Source organism: Eulemur rufifrons, chromosome 4, assembly GCF_041146395.1.
Source record: "Eulemur rufifrons isolate Redbay chromosome 4, OSU_ERuf_1, whole genome shotgun sequence".
Taxonomy (NCBI): domain Eukaryota; kingdom Metazoa; phylum Chordata; class Mammalia; order Primates; family Lemuridae; genus Eulemur; species Eulemur rufifrons.
In genome coordinates this window covers 28,461,058-28,486,247 of record NC_090986.1, presented here as the reverse complement: position 1 = coordinate 28,486,247, position 25,190 = coordinate 28,461,058, and the positions used below count along the sequence as shown (strand labels likewise).

The 25,190-nt window shown below is 35.0% G+C and overlaps 1 protein-coding gene across 1 annotated transcript in view; it reads left to right on the top strand.

Moving 5' to 3' along the window:
* Positions 1-25,190, top strand: part of GPC5 (glypican 5) — a 1,319,614-nt gene that overhangs the window by 264,430 nt on the left and 1,029,994 nt on the right. Inside the window, exon 3 of the mRNA XM_069467101.1 lies at positions 343-1,037. Coding sequence (XP_069323202.1) covers positions 343-1,037 — 695 coding nt within the window. The remainder of the gene's footprint in view (positions 1-342; positions 1,038-25,190) is intronic.

Below are 25,190 nucleotides of genomic sequence, written 5' to 3'. Positions count from 1 at the left end.
TTTCAGTGACACTTTTTTCTATCATTAGTAGGTTATGCATGAATGTAGATTAAAATGAGAAACTACCATACATGTAATTTATTTCCAATTTCTATACTTTTTAACACACTTTGATTCTATGAAATATGTCTCTATAAAACTTGTGTGTTGTGTGTAATGGCTATTGTTGTCCAGCCATTATCCTTGGAAAGCTGAATTTGGTTAAGTAGGCTGAGTATCATGATTTAGATCCTTAGATTTAGTTTTGATGCATTAAGATCTTTTATAGTCTGAAGTATGTGAACAAACAGTGTTAACATGAATACTAAACCTTTTCATCTTTAACCTCTGCTTATGTTACAGAAACTCTTGAAACTCTCATCAGACAAGCAGAAAATTACACCAGTATACTTTTTTGCAATACCTACAGGAACATGGCCTTAGAGGCTGCTACTTCAATTCAGGAGTTCTTCACTGATGTGGGGCTCTATTTATTTGGTGCAGATGTTAATCACGAAGAATTTGTAAACAGATTTTTTGACAGTCTATTTCCTCTGGTCTACAACCATCTCATTAACCCTGGTGTGACTGACAGTTCCCTGGAATACTCAGAATGCATCCGGATGGCCCGCCAGGATGTTAGCCCGTTTGGTAATATTCCCAAAAGAATAATGGGGCAGATGGGGAGATCACTGCTGCCCAGCCGAACGTTTCTTCAGGCACTCAATCTGGGTATTGAAGTGATCAACACCACAGACTATGTACACTTCTCCAAAGAGTGTAGCAGAGCCCTCCTGAGAATGCAGTACTGCCCTCACTGCCAGGGCCTCACTCTCAGTAAGCCTTGTATGGGATACTGCCTCAACGTCGTGAGAGGCTGCCTTGCACACATGGCAGACCTTAATCCACACTGGCATGCGTATATCCGGTCATTGGAAGAACTATCAGATGCGATGCATGGAACATATGACATCGAACATGTGCTCTTGAACTTCCACTTGCTTGTTAATGAAGCTGTGATACAGGCTCACCTCAATGGACAAAAATTATCAGAACAGGCAAGTAGTCACTCCATGTTTCCTGTGTGATTTCTTAGAACTCAAAGATTAGCCATGATATATATAAGATTTGTTGAGTATTAGCATATCATTATATACTTTAAAATTATGTCAGCTTAACAATTATGGCAGTTTATACTTTAGGAAATAGTAGGAGAATGTATGAATTGACATATTTGATTCAAGATAGTATTTTTTTTATATCTTACATCAAAATTTTGATTGGCTAAGATATCACTTTCTCCCCTAAGTAGAAACTTTCTCAAAGGGTTAGTTTAGTGAGGTGGTGAGAGCTCAGGTTTAAAATCAGGAATGGCATAGATTTGAATCTGCAGTCTGCCAATAATTAGCTACATGAAATTAGAAAGTACCTTTAGCCTCTTTGAGCCTCCATTTCCTCACTGAATAAAACAAATAATAACATGTAACTTTTGAAGTATTCTTTTTTGGGAAGATAGGCATTGTATATGTACACTACCTAGTATGGTACCTGCTTCTGAAAAAATGGGTAGCTATTGTTAGAATTTCAAAGATATTCTACTTTAAAATGGAAAATGACAGTGGTATATCCATAAAGGTAAAACTTCATAGCTTGGTGTTCAAAAGTGTTTCTTTAGAGACTCTCCAGAATCTGCAAAAATGATGGTGTGATGATTTTTCAAAATTTGGTATATACACTGTCATGGTGTTTTATTCCTAATAGACTAAGAAGTTTTTGATACAAAATCATCACATCAAAAGATGTTGAGAGTCTTCTATTTTTCCCACTTTCTGTGGAGCCATTTTCTTAAATATTCACAGACTCCCTTAGTAATACTTCTCATATTCCATACAGTGAAAATGAATTTGCTGCTGATGGTTCTACTAAATCTTTTCTCCTGAAATAAAATTATACTCCCCAGTACCAAAAAAATACATCTCCCTATCTTGGCACTGATTTACTGAATTAATAAATATTCTCATTATTAGCTCTATATGTCAATTCCTTTTGATTAATTACTGATAGAGATTGAATCTGAAAAGCTTTATGTCCAACCACCTTCACCCTTTCTCTTCCTAACTTTCAGGATCTTTTCAGGCTTGTATGAGCATATATGGTGCCTTTATGAAAATTAGAAATCACACTCTCTTTAGGTGGATTCAGCACAGCACCACGATATGGATAAAGTGTAAGCTGGATTTTAATTCCCACCCCCTGCTCCAGTCAGCTGGGTGTCCCTGGACAATGGACAAGATTCCCAACTTGATACGGTGGTCCTGGTCTCTTTGTCCTCTCTCATCCTTTTATGAAAATCAGACGTGGGCCAGAACCTCTGGAAGGGATACAATAAACCAGCTCAAAAGGAGGTAATAATGACTGCTGAGGTTTCAAGCATTAATATTTCATAGTTATGAAGAATAAGTGTTTAGATGTAGAAAACAAAATGCCCATATAATGATATTGAGTATCTCCAAAATGGAAAAATAGGCACAAGAAATCTGAGACTAAGTCCAGATTTGATTATTAATTTGGGGCATGCCACTTAATGTCCCAGGGCCAGAGCTTTCTAACATATGTAAGTGAACACATCCTGTTTGTTATGTATTTTGGAGAACTGGAGGTGTTTTTTGTATCTTTAAAATCTGTCATGTAGAAAATCACCTGCTTTTCCTATTTTAAAGACTAAAATAAAACAAGTTTGTAGTAGATAGGCATGTTTTTAAATCCTGAGTTTGCTACCTCTTAGTCATGTGGCCTGGGAAAACTACTAAAATCCTTTGGGCTTGTTTGTCCTGTGGGAAAAGGAAGGGAGCAGTGGTTTAAATGGGATAATATTGGTCAGACTCTGACATTGGTAGACATTTGGTACCTGACAACCTCACTCTTTCGTTTTCTTCTTCTAAGGCCAGCCCTGAGCAGACCTTGGTGAAGCAGGTTACTTTAGTATCCCAAATTATTATAATTAAGTTTGTGTTTTATAAATAAGTTTTACACTAAACTTTTCTCACATGAAACTCCTTGGTGGATTTTCAAAGAGAACTCTTTTTTTAAATCAAGTAGTCTGATTTCATATAATAAATAGTCCTATGACTATCTTGAGAAACACGAATTATTGCTAATAAGTTATAGGTTCTTTTCTAAATAAAACAACTGAGATTCTCTTTTTTACTTTTGGGAACAGCAGAAGAAGAAACTGACTTTAAATTCCTTGAAAATTGACCCATTAATATTTATTTCTGCCAACTTCAAAGTGATTTATAAGCTCTTTATCAAGCTTTGATAACCAGTTCACACATCGATGAATTTAACAAATTTGAAATAAATTACTGGAGAGCCAGCAAATAATGACTTTCTCACATTCTCAAAGCAATCTCTGAGATCTAATACTTCCAGGTCTAGTCCTCAGTAAATAAATATTTTCACTTTAACACATTGACTGCTCCATGTGAGTTGTATTTAACTCAGGCTACTTTTTTGATCCTGGGGCCTTGTGGAACAAAACCCTGCTGCATTGGTTCATGAAAATCTTACTTGTTGATGTTCTTATTGTTACAATTAATAATGACAATTTAATTCTAAAAATGGATTACATTGCATATAACTGATGCATAGAAAAACAATAGAAAATAACAAATGAGAAAGCATTGTTTTGTTTTAAGAAAACACCATGGTCCCAGGGAAAAATATTTTTTTTCCCAGTGTGGAAGTCAATGTGTTAAAAAATCTATAGAGGTACCAGATGTATAATAGTTCTGTTGGATGAATTTCAGCTGGAATAAAAGAAGTTTAGTTTCCTGAGAAAAATCGTAAGTATCTTATATTTGATAATTGTGTAAAGAAACAAAAGCTCATTTACAAGACAGTATTTTAAAATTTTATAATTATTCTATGGATTAATAAGACAAAATTCATTTAATAAAGCAGAAACAAACATCCAGCAAAAGTTGGGATTAAAAATACAGGTTCTAGTGTCAGACTGGATTTCACATATGTCTCTACCATTTTCTATCTGTGAGTTTGTACATTTGATTATTTTATCTCTCTTAACTTCAGTTTCCTCTTTGGTTAGATAGGGCAATGTAATATATACATAATAGAGTTCTTTTGGGAATAAAATGAACTTGCACACTTAGATTAATGTTTTATACATGGTAAATGTTTAAATCCTACTAATTATTGCCACACTATATTATTTATAAATAATTCACTGATTTCTCTGGTCTTTTAAATGCTCCCAAAGTAAGCACCCCTTTCTTATGAGCGCAGAGATCAAAAAATGTTTTAAATAATCATTTACTATAAACTATAAATTGTAAGGATTTTTATTAAATGAGAAAAAAATGTGTTTTCAGAAAATATTATTCAAGTCTCTAATGTATTTTAATATTAATGGATATAGATATTAATCTTGTTAAATCATTTATTCACTGCATAAATAAAGCTTAATATTTTTTGGTATTATGTTTGCTATTAATTACATTTAGTATATTTTTTATTATTATGATTTGGCACTTTAACTTATTAAAGGTATTAGAACGTAGGGTCTAGGTTAATTTCAGTGTTTCAACATATTCTAAATGGGACAAATGTTACCAGGAAACATTGATTCTCTATAGTTTTGGAAACAAGGTTTTTCTTAAGTCTATAAGAGGATCAGAAGCATAATTTCCAACAAGAAAAGTCCCATTCTGTTTTTTCTTATAGATAATCTGTTTTTCACCCTTTTTATCTATGTAGTATTAGTAGAGATTCAGTTGGTTGCATCCAAATTACTTTAGAATCACTATATAATTCAATTTATAAAACTTATCTAAATTTAGTTTAAGGTGAATTGTATACACTAATGTACTTTAATTAGCTGTTAAAAAAAGTAATATGTCATCACTTCCTCTGTATACATTGTTTATCTGAATCTGTAGAAAGTAATTATAGTAAATTTATTATGTGTTTTTAGATGTTTCAACTATACTTTTATACAAAAATTTAATAGAAAAACTAAAAGAGTAGCCTGGATTATTTAGGGCAAAGCACTAATTTTGTCCTGCTTTTTCTTAATGTGGTATACATTTTCCTAAAATATTACTATGTATGGAATTTTGCAAAAATAGGGAGTAGGGAACAAAATGGTTGGGCAGAATACTCAAAATCTCAATCTCCAAAGTAACTCGATTAAAATACAATGCCATTGCAATTTCATATATCTTATATTTAGATATCTTAAATATAATGCATTCTACATTAAATATAACACACGAACTTGACGAAAGTCATGACATTTGTTTGGTGGCAGAGTGGGAACTTTTGAGTGATGAAGGAAAGGTGGCATAGTGCATAAACATTTTGGAGCCATGATACTTTCACAATCATAAAAAGGCTAATATGCCCTTCTCCCTAGAAAAATGACACACACTGACACACAAACTTACATGTAAAATATTACATGTAATTTCAGACACTTTACAGCTCCTGTGATGCCACAAGCCAGAGGATAAGGACCCCTGGGTTAAAGAAAGTGCATCCTTATTCTTAGGCTGAAATGTTGTGATACCAGAGTAGGTTCCTAGAGTTTTAGAGAAGAGAAGTTTAAACATGGTGTAATTATTTTGATTTAATGTTGGATATGTACAGCATGCTCTTTTGACCATGACATAGGTTTTCACCCACTGACTTCTAGTCACTAAATTGTGATAGGTAACTTGCTATTCCAGAAGTGGCCACATTAATCATGTAGTAACAATTAGTAGTCTCTCTTTTCAATGCTAGGCTCATTTTTTTTTTTCACATATGGAATGAGGTATTTTCTGATTACTGACAAGTTAAAGGGCAATTTTATTGTCCATTGATTTTCTGTTCAAATAAGTATTACTCTATGTTGAGGTAGTTTTATAGTATTTCCAGAGTCTGCTGATAGGAATTTTCTACACATGCCTGATTAGATCTGAATTCTTCCTGTTTGGGAAATCTGCCCCCTCCATGTATGGGTCGTGGGTGTGGGTGTGGCAGTGGTGGGCACATCCAATCTGGCCCCTTGATAACCTCTCCTGAGGTTGGAATGATTGGCAGTGGTCAGAGCTAATCAAGACCCAGGTACCTCATATGAGGCACGTCCAAAATTCTTTAGAATCACATTAGATAACAAGCTTGAATAATTTTCAGATACATACTTCATAGGACTTAGAAGATATTGCATAATTAACTTCTGATTTTATCTTTCTGAGAAAGACTGTGGCATGAATTACTTGAGAATACGTACACGTAATTGTAATTCTTTATTTCTACTTGCTTTCCTAAGAGAGGGACAATTATTAAATGTCTCATGAAGGTCTGAAGGCTTATAAAGCAGAATATGGACAAAGGTGTCCCAGAACAGTGGTCCATCACATTTATGGACAGCTCAAGTTGTTGGAAAGTTCATCCTTATGGTGAATGAGTATCTACATCTTAAACTGCTGTCCATGGTAGACTAGACTGTAATGTTTTGAAGATAAGGACTAAGTCCTAGAGACTAAGTCCGATATTTGAAGGCTATATTTCTGCCTCCTTTCCTGACATCTGTTTCTTTCCAGGCTACTGACTCCCATTTCATTTTAAAAGTAAAATGTAATAGAACTTACGCTCTTCCTCAATCAATTTTTGTGTCAAGTATGCATACACTTTTGTTAAGTTATTGAGGTTTCTCTAAGATAACAGAGCTCTTATCTCAATATTATGAGCTTTTTGTCTCTTAGGAATAAGAAGTTTTTAATAATACCCAGTGATTCTGTTGAGATTTTGTGAAATAATTTCTCCTTGGAATTTTATCTGTGTAGCTTTTCACATGCATCACTGATGTTTCCAGCTGCTTTGCAAATATTCTCTGCTACTTTTGTGGGGTAAATTCTCTCTGAATTCAATGCTGAATAAAACTTTGTGTGTTTTTTTATAGATTGTTTTATTTTTAATTATTTTTAATTGACAAAAATTATATTTATGATGTACAACATGATGTTCTGATACATGTATATATTGTGGAATGATTAAGTCAAATCAACATATTGATCACCTCACATACATTTTTATTGTGGTGAGAGCGTTTAAAATCTAGTCTCTTAGCAATTTCAAGTGTACAATATATTATTATTAACTGTAGCCACAATGCTATACAGCAGATCTCCAGAGCTTATCTCTCTCGTCTAATTGACACTCTGTACCCTTTCGCCAAAATGTCCCCATTCCCCCTGAACTGACCTCAGCCTCTGGCAACCACCATTCTACCACTCTTTGCTTCTATGAGTTCAATGTTTTTATATTCTACATATAAATAAGATTCATATATTATTTGTTTTTCTGTACCTTGCTTATGTTACTTAGCATAATGCCCCCTAGGTTCATCCATGTTGTTGCAAATGACATGATGTTTTTTAAGGCTGAATAGTACTCCACTATATATATATATATATATATATATATATATATATGCGCCACATTTTCTTTATCCATTCATCCATTGCTGGACTCTTGGGTTAATTCTGTATCTTGAGTATTGTGAATAATGCTGCAATACATATGGTAGTGCAGATATCTCTTCTACATACTGATTTTGTTTCCTTTGGATATATACCTAGTAGGGGAATTGATGGATCATATGGTAGTTGTATTTTATTATTATTATTATTATTTATTTTTTAAATGTTATTTCTTTTTAAATTTTAGAATATTATGGGAAAAGATGTTTTGGTTACATGGAATACTTTTATACTGCTTGAGTCAAATTTGTAAGTGTGCCCATTACCCAGATAGTTTACATTGTAACAGTTAGTTATGATTTCACCTGTTGCCTCCTCTCTCATCCCACCTACATGATTTCCATTGAGTTTTACTTCTATCTGTGCACATGAGTGCTCATCGCTTAGTTCCAATTTAATAGTGAGTATATGTGGCATATGTTTATCCATGCTTCCCATACTTCACTTTGGAGAATGGTCTCCAGTTCCATCCATGTTGTTGCAAAGGGTATTAATTTATTTTTTTATGGCTGAGTAGTACTCTGTGGTGTACATATACCACACTTTGTCAATCCACTCATGAATTGATGGGCATTGGGTTGATTCCACATCTTTGTGATTGTGAATTGTACTGCAGTAAACATTCTAATGCAAATGTCTTTTTGATAAAATGTCTTTTTTTCCTTTGAGTAAATACCCAATAGTGGGATTGCTGGATCAAATGGTAGGTCTACTTTTAGTTCGTTGTAGAATCTCCATGTGATTTTCCATAGAGGTTGCACTAGTTTGCACTCCTACTAACAGTATATAAGTGTTCCTTTCTCTCCACATCCATACCAGCATCTATTGTTTTAGGACTTTTTGATAAAAGCCATTCTCATTGGGGTTAGGAGATATCTCACTGTGGTTTTGATTTGCATTCCCCTGATGAGTAGTAATGTTGAGGATTTTTTCAGATGTTTATTGGCCATTAGTGTATATTCTTTTGAAAAGTTTCTGTACATGTCTTTTGCCCACTTCTTAATGGAGTTGTTTGGGTTTTTCTTGATGATTTTCCTGAGTTCTATATAGATTCTAGTTATCAGCCCTTTATCTGATGTGTAGCATGTGAATATTTTCTCCCATTCTGTAGGTTGTCTATTGGCTGTAGTGATAGTTTCTTTGGCCATGCAGAAGCTTTTTGATTTGATTAGGTCCCATATATTTATTTTTGTTGTTGCTGTGATTGCTTTTGGGGTCTTCTTTGTAAATTCTGTTGTTCATTGTGGTCTCTTATGAGCCTTGGATCAAATGATCTGTGTATGTTGCTTAGATCCATTTGGTCTCTAGTGTAGTTCAAGTATCCTCTAATTGGAAAGAAAAGGACCTTGGAATATATTTAACTAAGGAGGTGAAAGACTTCTACAGAGAGAACTATGAACCACTGAGGAAGGAAATAGCAGAGGACATAAATGGGTGGAAAACCATACCATGCTCATGGGTCAGCAGAATCAACGTTGTTAAAATGTCTATACTACCCAAAGCAATTAAATTCAATCCTTATTAAAATATCAACAACATTTTTCACAGATATAGAAAAAATAATTCTATGTTTCGTATGGAACCAGAGAAGACCCTGTATAGCAAAAGCAATCTTAAGAAAAAAGAACAAATTGGGAGGCATCAATTTACCAGACTTCAAGCTATACTACAAGGCTACAGTAACCAAAACAGCATGGTACTGGCACAAGAACAGAGACATAGACCAATGGAATAGAACTGAAAACTCAGATATAAAACCATCTTCATAGAGTCATCTAATCTTTGACAAAGCAGACAAAAACATACACTGGGGAAAAGAATCCTTATTCAATAAATGGTGCTGGGAAAACTGGGTAGCCACATGTAGAAGACTGAAACAGGATCCCCACCTCTCATCTCTCACAAAATTCAAATCAAAGTGGATAATAGACTTAAACCTAAGGCATGAAACTATAAGAATTCTAGAAGAAAATGTTGGAAAAACTCTTATAGACATTGGCCTAGGCAAAGAATTTATGAAGAAAATCCCAAAAGCAATCACAGCAACAACAAAAATAAATAAATGGGAACTGATCAAATTAAAAAGTTTCTGCACAGCCAAGGAAACTATCACGAGAGCTAACAGACAACCTACAGACTGGGAGAAAATATTCACATGCCACATATCTGATAGAGGGCTGATAACTAGACTCTATATAAAACTCAAGAAAATCAGCAAGAAAAAATCAAACAACCCCATTAAAAAGTGGGCAAAGGACATGAACAGAAACGTTGCCAAAGAAGACAGGCCAAGAAACATATGAAAGAATGCTCAACATCTCTAATCATCAGGAAATGCAAATCAAAACTACAATGAAATATCACTTATCTCCAGTTAGAATGGCCTTTATCAAAAAGTTCCAAAACAATAAATATTGGCATGAATGCAGAGAGATATTAACATTCATGCACTGCTGGTGGGACTGAAAACTAGTACAACCTCTGTGGAAAGTAATATGGAGATACCACAAAGAGCTACAAGTAGAACTGCCATTGGATCCAGCAATCCCATTACTGGGCATCTACCCAAAGGGAAAAAATACATTCTATGAAAAAGACAACTGCACTCAAATGTTTATAGCAGCACAAGTCACAATTGCAAAGATGTGGAAACAACCCAAGTGCTCATCAATGCATGAGTGGATTAATAAAATGTGGTATATGTATACTCTGGAGTTCTACTTAACCAAAAAAGCAATGGTGATCTAGCACCTCTTATATTATTGTGGATAGAACTGGAGCCCATTCTACTAAGTGAAGTATGACAAGAATGGAAAAACAAGCACCACATGTACTCACCATCAAATTAGTATTAACTGATCAACACTTATGTGCACATATAGTAATAACATTCATGGGGTGTCAGGCAGATGGGAGGGAGGAGGAGGGGATGTGTATATTCACACCTAATGGATGTGGTTTGCACCGTGTGGGGGATGTACATGCTTAAAGCTCTGACTCAGGTGGGGCAAAGGCAATATATGTAACCTAAATATTTGCACCCCTGTAATATGCTGAAATAAAAAAAAAGAAAAGGACTCTAAAAACAATCTTTTCATATTCTTAAATAATATATAGTAATAATTTTCCTCAATAAAGTGGTAACCATTAAGAAAAATTATCCAACCTTGACAAGAAGGAAAAACGTTATTGCGTACTCACTCTTTCAGTGATTTAGTAAAGCAAACTACTTGAGTCATCTCTAGGTCCATGTAACTTTTTGTACTTATTTTACTAGTACAGGAGCCATACTGTGATCTGTAAAGTTAGATGTTAATTTGCAGAAGATCGATAAGTAGGAAATAAGTTTTGTTCTGTAAAGTTATAATTAATATTTGTCTGATTAAGAAAATAAGCCCCAAAATTATTGTTTTATGTGAAAAATAATAATAATCTTATAAATCTAACATTACAATAATATTTAATGTTTCTTCTTTCATAGGCTATAACGTTAATCTCTGGTGTTAACTTTTCAAGCAGCTTTATTATGCTGTTTGTTCCCTCATTAAGAGACTAAACACATTTTTAACGACTGCTTTTTATGGTATTTGTTTCAAAGTGACATTTTTTATCTTTTTTGAAGATTATACTTTGGCATAACATGTTGAAGAGAAAAAAATCTCAAGAAAATGCATTGCTTATGATAGATGGAGTTTTTTGCGGAGAAGTGATAGCAAGTCAAATTCACTTAACCCTGCCTTCCAAGGAAAGGAGTAATTATTAAATCACATAACTAAAAAATTGAAAGGTACAGATAACTGCAGGTCTGACTTTGTCGAGCTTCTCATAAATGTTATCAGGATTCCTCTCTGTCAGTGAAGCTTTTGTTTATATTGGTTTATTTCTCAGGCAAGCTGTCTCCAGGTGGTAGCAAGGTAGACCGTTGTACTTCTGAGCTCATTACCTTATAGTTTAGCAAGGAAAAATAGTGAGAACTTATTTCCTATTGTTGAAATCTGGTAAAGGTCTATGGTAAATCTTTGTACAATTTTGGCAACTTTTCCTTAAGTTCTTTTTTGTTGAACTTAGAGAAAGTTCTTTGTTGTTGAATTGGAATATAATGGATTTTTATTTGAAAGTTTATTATGTTTGAAATTAATTGATGTCATACTACATGGTAACAAGTGATTTTTCCAGCCCCACATTTGTAAAGCAGAATTAAAAGATATAGTCTTAGACTGATAGAAGACAGAGACTGAGTATACTTGGGTTAAAAGCTGGAGCTGGTTTCTTTCGTTAACCAGATAACGTATTGTGCCAATAATCCGGTACTGAAGAGTTACAACAGGAAGAGATAATTGACCAGGTGAATAAAGAATATGCTGCAAATGTATCAACTGAGAGTTAGAGAGGATGACCCCAGAGGATGAATAAAGGGCAAAACTAAAAAAACACACACAAAAAAGAAATAAACTGGCAAGAAATGAAGGGCATACTTTGTGGTAATAAAGAAATGCAATCCACAATGAATATCTACTAGTTAGTAATGTGCAAAATAGCAACAACTGACATGTAACAATAAATTAAGATAAAAACATCATAAAAATTAAATAAAAATTGAAGATAAATATATAGAAATAGAAAATTGAAAACATTATGAAACTAATGAATTCTAAGAGCATAATGAATTACTGGATGCATTTGCTTTAGAATCAGGAGGATTAAGAAAGACATTACTGTCATATTACAGGCTCTAATGTTTGCATGGAGGTACTAATTAATATAATTATACAACTCTTACAACTCATCAATTAAAAATAACCCATTACAAAAGGGCAAAGTGTTTCAATAGACATTCTCCAAAGAAGGCTCTACAAATGGCTGATAAGCATATGAAAGATGTTTAACATTGACATTAGGAACAATGCAAATCAAAACCAAACCACAATAGGATCCCATTTCACACACCGTAGGATGGCTGTATTAAAAATGATAGGCAGTAACAAGTGATGGTGAAACTGTGGAGAAATTTGAACACTCACACATTGCTGGAGGGAGTTTAAAATTTTACAGCCATATTGGAAAGAGTTTGACAGTTCCTCAAAAAGTTAAATCTAGAGTTACCGTATGACCCAGACAATTCCATGTCAAGGTATACACCCAAGATAATGTAATACATATGTCTACAAATATCCTATATATAGATGACCATCTCAGTCTATTTATAGTAGCCTAAAAGTAGAAACAACCTAAATCTCTATCAACTGATGAATTGAAAAATACTTCATATTCATACAATGAAATCTTTTTCAGCAACAAAAAAGAATGAGGTTCTGATAGATGCAACAACATGATTGGACCTAGAAAATCATGTGTTAAAAAATAAACTTGGGCACATTACAATTTTAAAGAATTTATTTGAACAGACAGTGATTCATGAATTGGGCAGTGTCAGACCTCAAGCGGTTGGGGCTGCACTGTAGGGTTGTATGGGGAAAACTTTTATAAGGTGTTCACAGAAACACAGAAACAAGAGAAAGGAAATATTTGATTGTTAAAGGGGAACTGTAGTCTTAAAGTCCCTAGTTAGAAGTTCCCTGGCTGTTCCTGATTGGTTAAGCTTCAGGTCTGTTTTCCTAGGATATGACTGTATATTCTGAGTTGGGTTTCAGATTGTTTACGTAGGAACCCAGAAGATTGGCACCACCTCAGCCTTATGGCCTCCCAATTAATTATTTTAACACATGCTTTGTGAAAGAAGTCACTCTCAATAGAGCACATATTATAAGATTCTATTTATATGAAATGGCCAGAATAGTAAATCCATTGAGACAGAAAGTAGATTAGTGGTTATCAGGGGTTTAGGAGTATAGGAGAATTTGAAGTTGCTGTTAATGCAATATGGTTTTCTTTCTTTTGGAGGTAATAGGAATATTGTAAAATTAGATAATGGTGATGGTTACACAATTTCATGAATATAGTAAAATTCACTGAATTGCATATTTCAAAAAGGTGATTTTTATGGTTTGTGAATTATATAAGAATTAAAACTGTATAAAAAGTTATAATGTCTAATTTTGAAATTTGACTCATAAAAATGGAAAAGCCAGTATATTCCAGCAAATAATTTCTATTTAAACATTTGTTCTTTTGTTGGCATATTCTTCTTGAGGCTTTGGGGACTCAGAGGAACAGTGTGTCATTTCATTTGTTATCCACAATGACATACTAAGTATGTTTTTAGAAACATTTTATCTTCAACACTACAAAGTCCTTCAGAGAAAATACTTTCCCCATATATTAATATCTTTTTTCCTCCACAGATAGTAAACTTTCAGACCTTGAAAAACTGTTTTTTTCATTTAAGAAATTTCTGGGTCAGGTAAAAATAAATAGGAGGATAATCTCATTTTTTCATTCAGACATTCAAATAATGTATATCCAGTGCTTGCAATGTATGAGGTGCTGCTAAACATTGTTGTAACAACTGGGCATGCAGCTGCACTGCTGAAACTTACAATAGACTATCTCACTTTCCATAACCACTTTAGCATCTTAGTCTATTCTCCATGAAAAAGTCATATTTCCAAAATATAAAATAGATTAGGCTTAAAACACTGACTGCCACACTAGAAAAAAAATTTCCCTGAGGCCAGGGTTTTATTAAAACAAAACAATCCTTTCTAAGTTGTTATTTTTTATTGTTTTCTGTGCGTGAGTTATATGCAATGCAGTTCACTTTTTTAGAATTAAATTGTCAATGTTAATTGTAACAATAAGACCATCAATAAGTAAGATTTTCATGAACCAACTGCAGAGTTTTGCTTCATGAGGCCCCAGGTTCAAAACTAGCGTGGGTTAAATGCAACTCACAGGGCAGTTAATGTGTTAAAAATCATTCAGTGGTTTCCTATTGACCTTAGAAGAAAATCTAAAAGCCTTTTTGTTGACCTATAGTGCTTTGCACAATCTGGCCTTTATCACCACTTTACCTTCATATGGCACCACTCTTAATAGTCCCTGGCTCTAGTCATGCCGGTGTTCTCTTGGTTCTTTTAGCATTCAGTCCTCTCTCTTGACTCTTGTTGGTTACATTTTTTTGAATGAAATAGGCTCTCCCCTGGCCATACCCACAGCATAGTTATATAGCTAATGCTAATGCTCCTCCTCATTTTTTAGTTTCACCTTAGATACCACTAACTAGGGAAGCTTTCTCTGACCTCTCTAGTAAAGGTTAGCGAACTTTGTAATATATACTAATAACACTGGAACATTTCTTCTGCAGCATTTTGCATAAATGCACTTATTTGTTGTTTACATTTTATATTGAATTGTAGGTACCAGGAGGGAAGAGACTGTCAGTTATGCTCACTACTGTATCCCGAGAGTCTAAGTCTTGACTGCCATTTGAGTTCCTCAGGGAATATTGGTTGATCAACTGAATAAATCTGGCCTTTATCAAGCATTTCCTGGATGATGGGAATTGTCTCCAAGTTGGTATCTTTGTCTCCACCTTGGCCTTCTTTGTGTCTATATGAAAAAAAAAAAAAAAATACCAACTCCATAGTACGGTGTAGAAGTTCTCTCACTCCTTCTCACTTATCAATCTCATTCCAAGCCTCCTGACCTTCCTTCCCTTGCATTCATGTTCCAGACCTCTAAAGTACATGCAGTACTTCACCCATTCCACTTAACCCCATGTTGTGTTGAATATTCTTCTATCCCCACCTCACCAATAAAACTGGAAGTTTTTCCAGAGAATTCACTGGACCATTTTAATCTCTTTATCTCCAGCACCTATTAAAGTGTCTGGCAATATTTGTTAAACTGAAATGACCTCAGATTTGATGGTAGAAACTTCTTGATTTAATGCACTGAATTAGATTTAATTTCAGGCATTTATAATTTTTCATTGAATCTTAAATTACTAACATTTCATATCTTCCATGAGAGCACAGCATGCCAACTGTGATAAACTATGATTCTTTTATTAATAAATGCTTCCATTTAAACTTTTATGCAGATAAATGCTTTGACATTATTAATATTATATCTGCATTTATCTTAAGCCCAGTCAACAATCCCATTTATCAAATTTGGTTATTGGAAATAGGGCAAGAGAAAAATAACAAACATTAAAAACAAATCTTGATAGAGTTACATATATTCTGCTCTAAATAGTACTGCAGATAGTCCTATCCCGTGCCTTCCATCTCCTGGTTCTCTGTTCAGGAATGCAAACGCCAGGCATTTGAGCTTCTCCATTTCACGTACTAGCTGGGTTCTAGGGGCAGCCAGAGCTGTCCACGGGGCTGGAGCAGGACTGAAGCTTCACTGTCAACCTAAAAGCCTTTCCGATTCTATAGTCCTATTTCTCATGACAGAATCCCCGTGGTTCACCTAACGAAGTTTTAAAACTGCTTTTTGCAGTTCATTACTGTTCTTTTAGTTGTTAGTAGATATTCTTTGAAAAAAATGTTGCATGATGTTAAGTTCAGAGAAAACTACATACAGTTATCAGTTTCCTAGAGAGGATTAGGGGTTATCTCCATGCAGATTGTGTCAAAGGCTCTGATAAATCCTGTTATTTAAAAATATCCATTAAATATATTATGTAAAACATACCCAGTATGCATTTAACTAAGAAACTTATTTTTGACTGAACACCTTATGGATTTTCTACTAAAAAGACTTTGAAAAATGCTGCTCGGAGGTGTGTTTCATGATTTCCTGACATGGTAATCTTAATAATTACACCTTATCTGGAACTTCAGCCACAGAAAATTTCTTTTAGGAGACATTGAAGGGAACATAGCCTGGTATCTGACCAGATAGCTTCAAGTTTAGAGCTTGCCCGTTGGCAGTTGCGATCTTCCTCAGGTGGGTCCCCACATCAGAGAGGGATCAGTCACCCTAAAATTTACCAAGGGTTCTGGGAACACAGTCCAGAAACTGAATCCCTTTGAAAAATCCATGTGCATTTTGTTGAATTATATTTTTCCCAGGTGCAGCATTGTGACAATAGAAGACTAAACATTCTCTTGACCGTCTGAAAGTGGTCTCTTTCCACAGAGAGATGAGAGTAAACATGTATGAGACAAATATGTTTGTCTGGATGCTATTCTTCTAGCTTTACACTAACTATTTTATTCAATTCTTCATCCATGTAAATTGAAAGTTATAATATTCACAGTGACCATTAGGATGGATTCTCTAGTTAAGAGCATACACCAAAAGAAATATGGTTTCCAGTTTAAACATATGTATTATTCATCCACTACAGTCCTCCGCTCTACCAACTGAGCTATCCAAGGCTCCGCTAAAAGTCGGAAAGAGCACGCCTCCAGTCCTGGCTTGGGTGAGACAAAGTCAAAACATGTAAACAAAATGTTTGTACTCCCATAATATCCTGAAATAAAAAAAGAAGAAAATATGTATTATTTGAACAGATTGACATTCCTCACTAACTTAGATGAAAATATGAATGCTTCATAAATATTTAAAAAATTCATAATATGTAATATAGATTAGAATGTTATATTTTCATCACTTCTTGATCAAGTAATGTAGTCTGTGCAATTAAAATGCAGATCACATTCACCAGTATTCTCTGACAGAGTATCCTTTTTCATGCTGGGAAATACGAAAGTCCCCCTGCTATGACGCAGGGCAGAAGTTAACACAGAGAAATGTTCCACCCTACTCTCTGGCCTCCTTCAACTTTACTACTGGCTTTTCCACACACTGACTATAAGCTGACTAGCCTTAGAACAAAGAGATATCAGATGTTTTCATACAGAACAACTCTTATCCTACTCAGAGACAACAAAGAAGACTCCTAGTCTTACTTTACTAATCTGTCACTTTAGAAATAGTAAGACTGTTGAAAGAAAATGCCACATTAAAACTGAGAGATGGATGAATACAAAAAAATAAAACACATGAATTCATATTAATCTATAAGCAAGAGGGATTTTTAAAATAAAACAACTAATTTTATGTTTATGAAAAATTTGAAATAAATGAGGTGCCCCCCCATTTAAAATACTTTTTTTAATGCTTAAATAGTCAGATTTGGCCAGATGATGATAGTACCTGTATCTTCAGTGTTCTTCCTTGTCACCATTTTCCACAGTTCCTAGTATTAGATAGAGTATAGTTAACAGCAATGTCTTTTCTCCTTTTCTCTCGCATTCTCCACCTCTGATGATTTCAGATTTCTGGGACATAAAAAAAAAAAAAAAGAGTGGTTTATTCCTAGAGCCACTTTAGAGACCCTTGTCCTATCACCCTGGTAGAAATTGATTTCTCAGATTCAATTACCACCTTGTTTATATATATCCAAGAAATCTCCGAGCACCAGACCTGCATGTACAGTTTTCTACTTGGCAGTTTCTCTCAGAATGGCCCAGAGATTCTTCAAAACCCAAAACTCTAGAACTGAACTCATAATCTTGTCTCCCAAGCCTGGTTACTCCTTAGTATCCTCTAACTTAGTACATCCATCTGGAAACCTAGGAATAATCCTTGACACCTACTCCACCTCTCATCAAATTTCCAATTCTGATTCTTATTTATTTTACAACCTAAATATATCTCAAATAGGTTTGATCTCTCTTTTATGTAACCACCATCATATTCTTGCTTGCATGGTTGCAGGCAGATGTGTTTTAATTAGCCTAATCTCAGTCAGTCTCATCTCTCCCTTGCTTCCCTATCGCATCTATAGGGTCGCCAGAATAACCTTTAAAAAACTCAGTTGTAACTCATTTTCTCAGGGTCTGATTCCTTCAATGGGAGACTTGATGAATCTCTTTGGTATGATCATTAAGACTATTTGTCTGCTTCCCAAACTCTCAATCCCGAACTCTTTTGCCAACGTAGCTCCACTCCTTTGTTAGTTAGCCTGGAATTCTTTTACAGATATTAGCCCAACAGTCACATTCTGGGACTTTATTGTATTAAAATAAAAGCACTAACAGTAATCAAAGATATAGTACAAAGATGTTTATATTTGCAGCAACATTCTAATCACAACACTAGAAACAAGTAAATACCCAACAATGAACGAATGTTGAACATGTTAAGATACAGTCACACCATGGAAGATTATGCACAAGCATTGCAGACAATGAATTCAGGCTCTATCAATTGATATGAAAGAATTCTTATGTAGTATTATGGAATTGAGAATGTGAAATGAATAGAAGCACATATAATCTGGTTTTGTAAATTATTTCATTTTTAAAAAGACTCTTTATCTTTATAAATATGTATGTATATCTGAATGCGTGTGAATATGTTTATGTGAAAAGTACATGGGTGCAAGAATGTGGAGAAAAATAGAAAAGGATGCATAATGGTTTGCTGTATTTGATTATCTGGGAAGGGAAAGCTTTGATAGGGAGAATGGAAGTTAGGGAAGCAAGCAAAATAATGTGAAAAATCTTTGGCATTAAAAAATAGAACCCAGCATGTATGATATGATCCCACGTATAAAATATTATATAAGTGTGTATATATGTGTATATACACATACATACATTAGAAAACATAAAACTGGCATATGTGTATATCTACTAACTTCTGGGTATATTCATAAAATAAGCGACATTTACGTGGCAAAAGAAAGTTCTGAAGAGACATATAGAGTGTAATTCTAATTTAGTAAAATTGGACAAAAAAGAATAAAATATAGGCATATGTTTATATCTGCTTGTGAGTGTTGTAAAAGTGCAGATAATGTAGAAGGTTGTGTCTCAGCCAATTTGCTTTCTCTTCTTTGGAGGTATCTGTCAATTAGGGAGTGTCTATGTATCCTTTCAGACATTCAAAATGCATTCATATGTATAAATTAAGGTAACAATAGAAGTATGTGATATTTTATTTTTTTTTTATTTATTTTTTTTTTTTGAGACAGAGTCTCACTCTGTTGCCCAGGCTAGAGTGAGTGCCGTGGCGTCAGCCTAGCTCACAGCAACCTCAAACTCCTGAGCTCAAGCGATCCTCCTGTCTCAGCCTCCCGAGTAGCTGGGACTACAGGCATGCACCACCATGCCCGGCTAATTTTTTCTATATATATTTTTAGCTGTCCATATCATTTCTTTCTATTTTTGGTAGAGGTGGGGTCTCGCTCTTGCTCAGGCTGGTCTCGAACTCCTGAGCTCAAACGATCCGCCCACCTCGGCCTCCCAGAGTGCTAGGATTACAGGCGTGAGCCACCGCGCCCGGCCAGTATGTGATATTTTAAATACCTTAAATCAGTGATTTCCAACTTATCTGGCACCAGGGATCAGTTTCATGGAAGACAATTTTTCCACGGATGGGGAACAGGGGGTTTGGTGTCAGGATGATTCAAGCACTTTATATTTATTGTGCACTTTATTTCTATTATTATGTTGTCACTTGCCACTCTCTGATGGGGTTTTGATGTGAGTCTGCAAGCAATTGATTTATTATGGTCTCTGTGCAGTCAAACCTCTCTGCTAATGATAATCTGTATTTGCAGCCACTCCCTAGCAGTAGTATTCTTACCTCAGCTCCACCTCAGATCATCAGCCATTACATTCTCATAAAGAATGTGGAACCTAGATCCCTTGCATGTGCAGTTTACAGTAGGGTTTGCACTCTTATGAGAATCTAATGTTGCTGTTGATCTGATGGGAAGCGGAGCTCAGTTGGTAATGCAAGTGATGGTGAGCAGCTGTAAATACAGATGAAGCTTCACTCACTTGCCCTCCGCTGACCTCCTGCTGTGCAGCCTGGTTCCTAACAGGCCACGGACTGGTACAGGTCAGCGGCCCCGGGGTTGGGGACCACAGCCTTAAATGATACCTTACCTATCATTTTTCAAATTTTTTACATATGATATAGCTTGATATTTCCATTACAAAGTTTACAAAAAAATGATGAGTATTGGTTTACAATTTTTATTAGAAAATGATTTATTTAGCATCGTTTTGTATGCCTCCTTGTTCTTAAGTGTCATTTCTTTAGGTGAAATATAGGTAAGGAGAATTGCTGGCTGGTAGAGAGTATGCGCTTCAAAACTTCATAAAAACATCAAAATCTCCCCCACTTCTACCTCAAGAGTGGATGTATTAGTTTACACTCACAGTAGCATGAGAGATCATCTGCTTCCTCACACATTTGCCAACATTTGATACTGTCAATCTTTAAATTTTTTTCTAGTTGGGTGAATGAAATTGTATTTTTAATTTCACAGATAACTGTTGAGGTTAATCAACTTTCATATTAACATATTCATTGTCTTCAGTGTTTTTTCCCTATAACTTATGTATTCATATCCTCTGCTCATTTTTTATCTTTTTCTTAGTTTGTCAAATATTCTGAATAATTAGAATTTGTCTATAAAATATGTTGAAATTATCTTTCCAGTGAGAAGTCTCTTTTAACTACCTTTCTAACTGTGCAATTTTGTGACACATGAATGTGCATAGAATTTTAGTTATAGGTCAGTAGATGTGAACAATGAGAAAAGCAGAAACACTTACAAGTCCTCAGGGTGGTAAGCAGGACGACACAGTATTATACTTTGAGAACTCTATTAAAGGGGGTGACTATTTCCAACACATGGGGTAGTTCAGAAGAAAAATATTAATTCATTTGCATAAATATGTATTAGCTTTGTTTTGGGGACTGGGAGAGGCATTGATAGCTCTCGAGTATAACTGAAAACAAAGCCAAACAAAATACTTCCTCTGCTGTACTCCAAAGTGCTAAGGACAAATCCTACTGGGGCCATGCAAACCAAGTGCTGGCAAGGTTGACAAATAACCTTAAGTTGAGAGATCAAGAGCAATTTAATTTCATAGGTGATATTTTAACTGAACCTTGAAAGATGGTAACATTTAGCAAACAGAAAAGAAGAAAAGTGGAGGCTGAAAAGTACGGGGTCACTCTGGAGACTAACACAATTTAGCTGAAGCATAAGATGCTTAAAGTGGAGTGCTGGGAAATTTCAGGGTTCACATGAAATAAATTCATATGAAATGCTTTGGCTTGTACTCATTAGGAAATGGGAAGAACCACTGAAGGCTTTGGGTCAGAGAAGCAGTGCAATCAGAACTGTGCTTTAGGAAGATTAATCTGGGAATCTGGAGGGAAGGATTCAAGCTGAGAGAGTGCTGGGGAGAAAATCAGCAAGGAAACTCTTGCATCTATCCAAGAAGAGCTAGTGAAATCTCAATCTTGGGTGGCAGAGATTCCAGTGCAGGAGAGGAGAAGTGAAAACACAATGTGCCTGATGGAAGTAGAACAGCTTTCGTTTGCACATTTTAAACCTCTAGCTGATGCCATCTCTAAAGCATCTTTGTACATTTTCAGCTTTGAAAAAGTAAAGAAAATATGGTCATATTGATTTGTTCTCCTTTTTATCTAATTATTATTTTTAAGAATATTTGCTTTTTCAATTTAGGATTCTGACTCCCTCTGATAAATGAAATGGTCAAGTATAAATTTAATATGTCTAGGAATAATAGCCTCTCACTTTCTCCTCTTCTTTAGACCTGATTCCCAATTGCTTTCCTTTCCTTCTCTGTGGTTTCTCACAACTTCAATATTGAAGGTGTACTGGATGGCTGGCCACCTTCTCTTGGTGCAGACAAGCCCAGTAGTTTGTGGATTATCATGCCATCTAACTCATGGAGGTTTAAAATATCACAAAACCTAATGATCACATGAGGAAAAATATCCTTATTTTCTCAGAGACCATATTGGAAAATATAATTGAATCAAACTTTCTTTAGCATAAGCAAATTAATATCCACTGTTTAGAAATCTATCTCATCTTCATCGCCTCACCCTCATGATAGAATCCCTCTCTTTTTTTTCCACCAATGATTTGGGGTTTATCTAAAACCTTCCCTGGTGCTCCTGGTTCACAGTGATTTTCTCTGGCTTCTGTACAGCTCACAACTTATAACATTCTTTTGACACATAATTCATAAGCTGTGGAGATGTTGTTTCTATTGTAGTGAAGTTAACTTTATATATTTATCAAATTGTTTCATACTTAGAAATCCTGTCTCCCTAACTAAATCATAAACTCCTTGAAGATAAGAAATTAGAGACTGAGCAAAATGCATTTTAGTTATAGTCCTAGTTTTTATTGTCATTATCAATGATAGTTCATATAGATTAAAGAGGAAAAAAATCCTACATTTAGAGACTTTTTCTTCAAACAAAATCCTCACAACTGCACTGTGAATTAAGTATATACATTTTACAGATGTAAAAGGATGGACAAAGCTTGTATGAATTGCTTCAAGTCAGTAGTACATTTTATCCCCAAATCTGCAACTGCCAATTGTTCTGGTGAGTCAGTATCCTGCCGACTGCCACCAAAGTCTTGGCCAGCCTTCCCAGATGCTGCAGGCTGTCATAACCCTCGGACCTCTCTCATATCATTGAATATGTGTGCTCTGACTGCTGGGTCTACTCCATTGTACTTTGCTTTCCCGTTTACATTTGTGACCATAAGGAGTCAAGACTGCTGCATTACCCGAGATTGTTAGTCCAGCCTGTTGTGTGTGGCAGTTTGGCTCTGTTTCTAATCACTCCTGCCTTCCGCAATCTATCATTAAATCCTGTACTATCTCTGAAATCTGCAAGTCAAATATCTCACATTATGATCATCATTTCTCCCCATTTTACCTGACTTTCTCTTGTATTTCAATCCTCAAATCATTTTATGTTAGGAAATGTTCAATGAACTTACTCTTCTCCCCCATTGTTATTATTATTATTATAACTATTTTTGCTTTCATTTCTCCCCTTACCCAATCTACATTTGATGGTCCATCACTCCAATGCAGGTGAACAAAATTCTACTCAGCTATGAATAATTCTCTAAGGAAAGGCATTCCAAATTCAGGTTACTTGTTTAAATTACATATCTCCATGGCATTTCAACACTATGAAAAATGTTATCTCACTTGTTTTGAAATAGAAGTATGTTGGATCAAATTATCTGAAGCGTCTTTGTCCCAAAACAAAACAAAACAAAATCTTATCAAACTCCATGCCTTCTCTAGGCTCTGCCCCCCATAAACCTACCTTCCTTTATTGAAAAACTCCATGAAAGATTTGTGTATTTCTTATTTTATTTGTATGTCTTGTACCCCCACTAATCACTGTGCTTTCTGCCCTGCCCCTTCACTGAAACTACATGTTCCATAAGTCACCAATGGTCTTTTCCTTATTAGATCCAATAATTAATTTTAATCCTGATCTTACTGGTATTGTCAGTAGCTTTTGACATATTTGATCATTTTCTCTTTATTAGAAAACACTTTCTTCATTTGTATTTTGAAATTGTCCACTCTCTCAGGATTCTTTTTACTTCTCTGTAAGCTTCTCTTCAGAATCTTGTTCAACTTCCCTTTGTCTCCACACCTAAATGTTGAATTGCCGCAGAATCATCCCCACTCTATGCTCATCCTAACCGCATGCTGTTGATAATCATATTTGTATATATTGACTGACTGCTTTCTTGAGTTTTCAGTTCATATAACTAACAACCTATTGGACAGCTCCTCTTGGGTAAATAATAGTCGTAGGAAGCCAACCATGACCAGAGAAACTTCTAATTTCTTCCAATAAACATATGAAAAAATGCTGAACATCTCTAATCATCAGGGAAATACAAATCAAAACCACAATGAGATATCACCTAACTACAGTGAGAATGGCTTTTATCAAAAAGTTCCAAAACAACAGATGCTTGCCTGGATGCAGAGAGAAAAGAACACTTGTACACTGTTGGTGGTACTGAAAACTAGTACAACCTTTGTGGAAAGTAGTATGAAGATACCTCAATCCCATTACGGATTATTTACCCAAAGGAAAAAAAGACATTCTATAAAAAAGACATCTGTACTCGAATGTTCATAGCAGCAAAATTCACAATTGCAAAGATGTGGAAACAACCCAAGAGTCCATCAATACATGAGTGGATTAATAAAATGTGATATATGTATAACTCAGGACAATCAGCAAGAAAAATTCAAACAACCCCATTAAAAAGTGGCCAAAATAATGTACCCCCCAAAACTCATGTTGAAATTTAGTTGGCAGTGTAACAGTATTAAGAGGTGGAATCTTTAAGAGTTGATTAAGCCATGAGGGCTCCACCCTTATGAATAGATTAATGCTGTTATTATAGGAGTGAGTTCATTATAAAAGGGTAAGTTCAGCCCTTTTTTCTCCTTCTCTCATCTTCTCTTTCCCCTTCTGCCATGTGATGATGTAGCAAGAAGGCCCTCACCAGATGCTGTTGCCTTGATATTGGACTTCCCAGCCCCTAGAACTATGAAAAATAAATTTCTATTCATTATATATATGTAAAAAATTCTTCTACTTCTTTCTGTCCTTCCTTCCATCCCCTCTCATCTTCCTTCTTCTTCTCTTTAATTTGGAATATAATATGAGTTAGAGTGGGAACCTTTATGATGATAACTAGCAGAAATCCATTAGGGGAAGCAACTTCTGGAAAATTAAAAGAAAATGGAGTAGAAGACAAAGAAAATCGAACCACCTAAGTCAAGACATCCCATGGCTCCAAGTAAACACTTTTACAAGAGGTCTTCTTTAGTCTTTGCTGACTACAGAGTAAACATGTCTCTAACTCTTGCCAAGTGGAGACATTAGGTGTTTTCTCCCTTATTT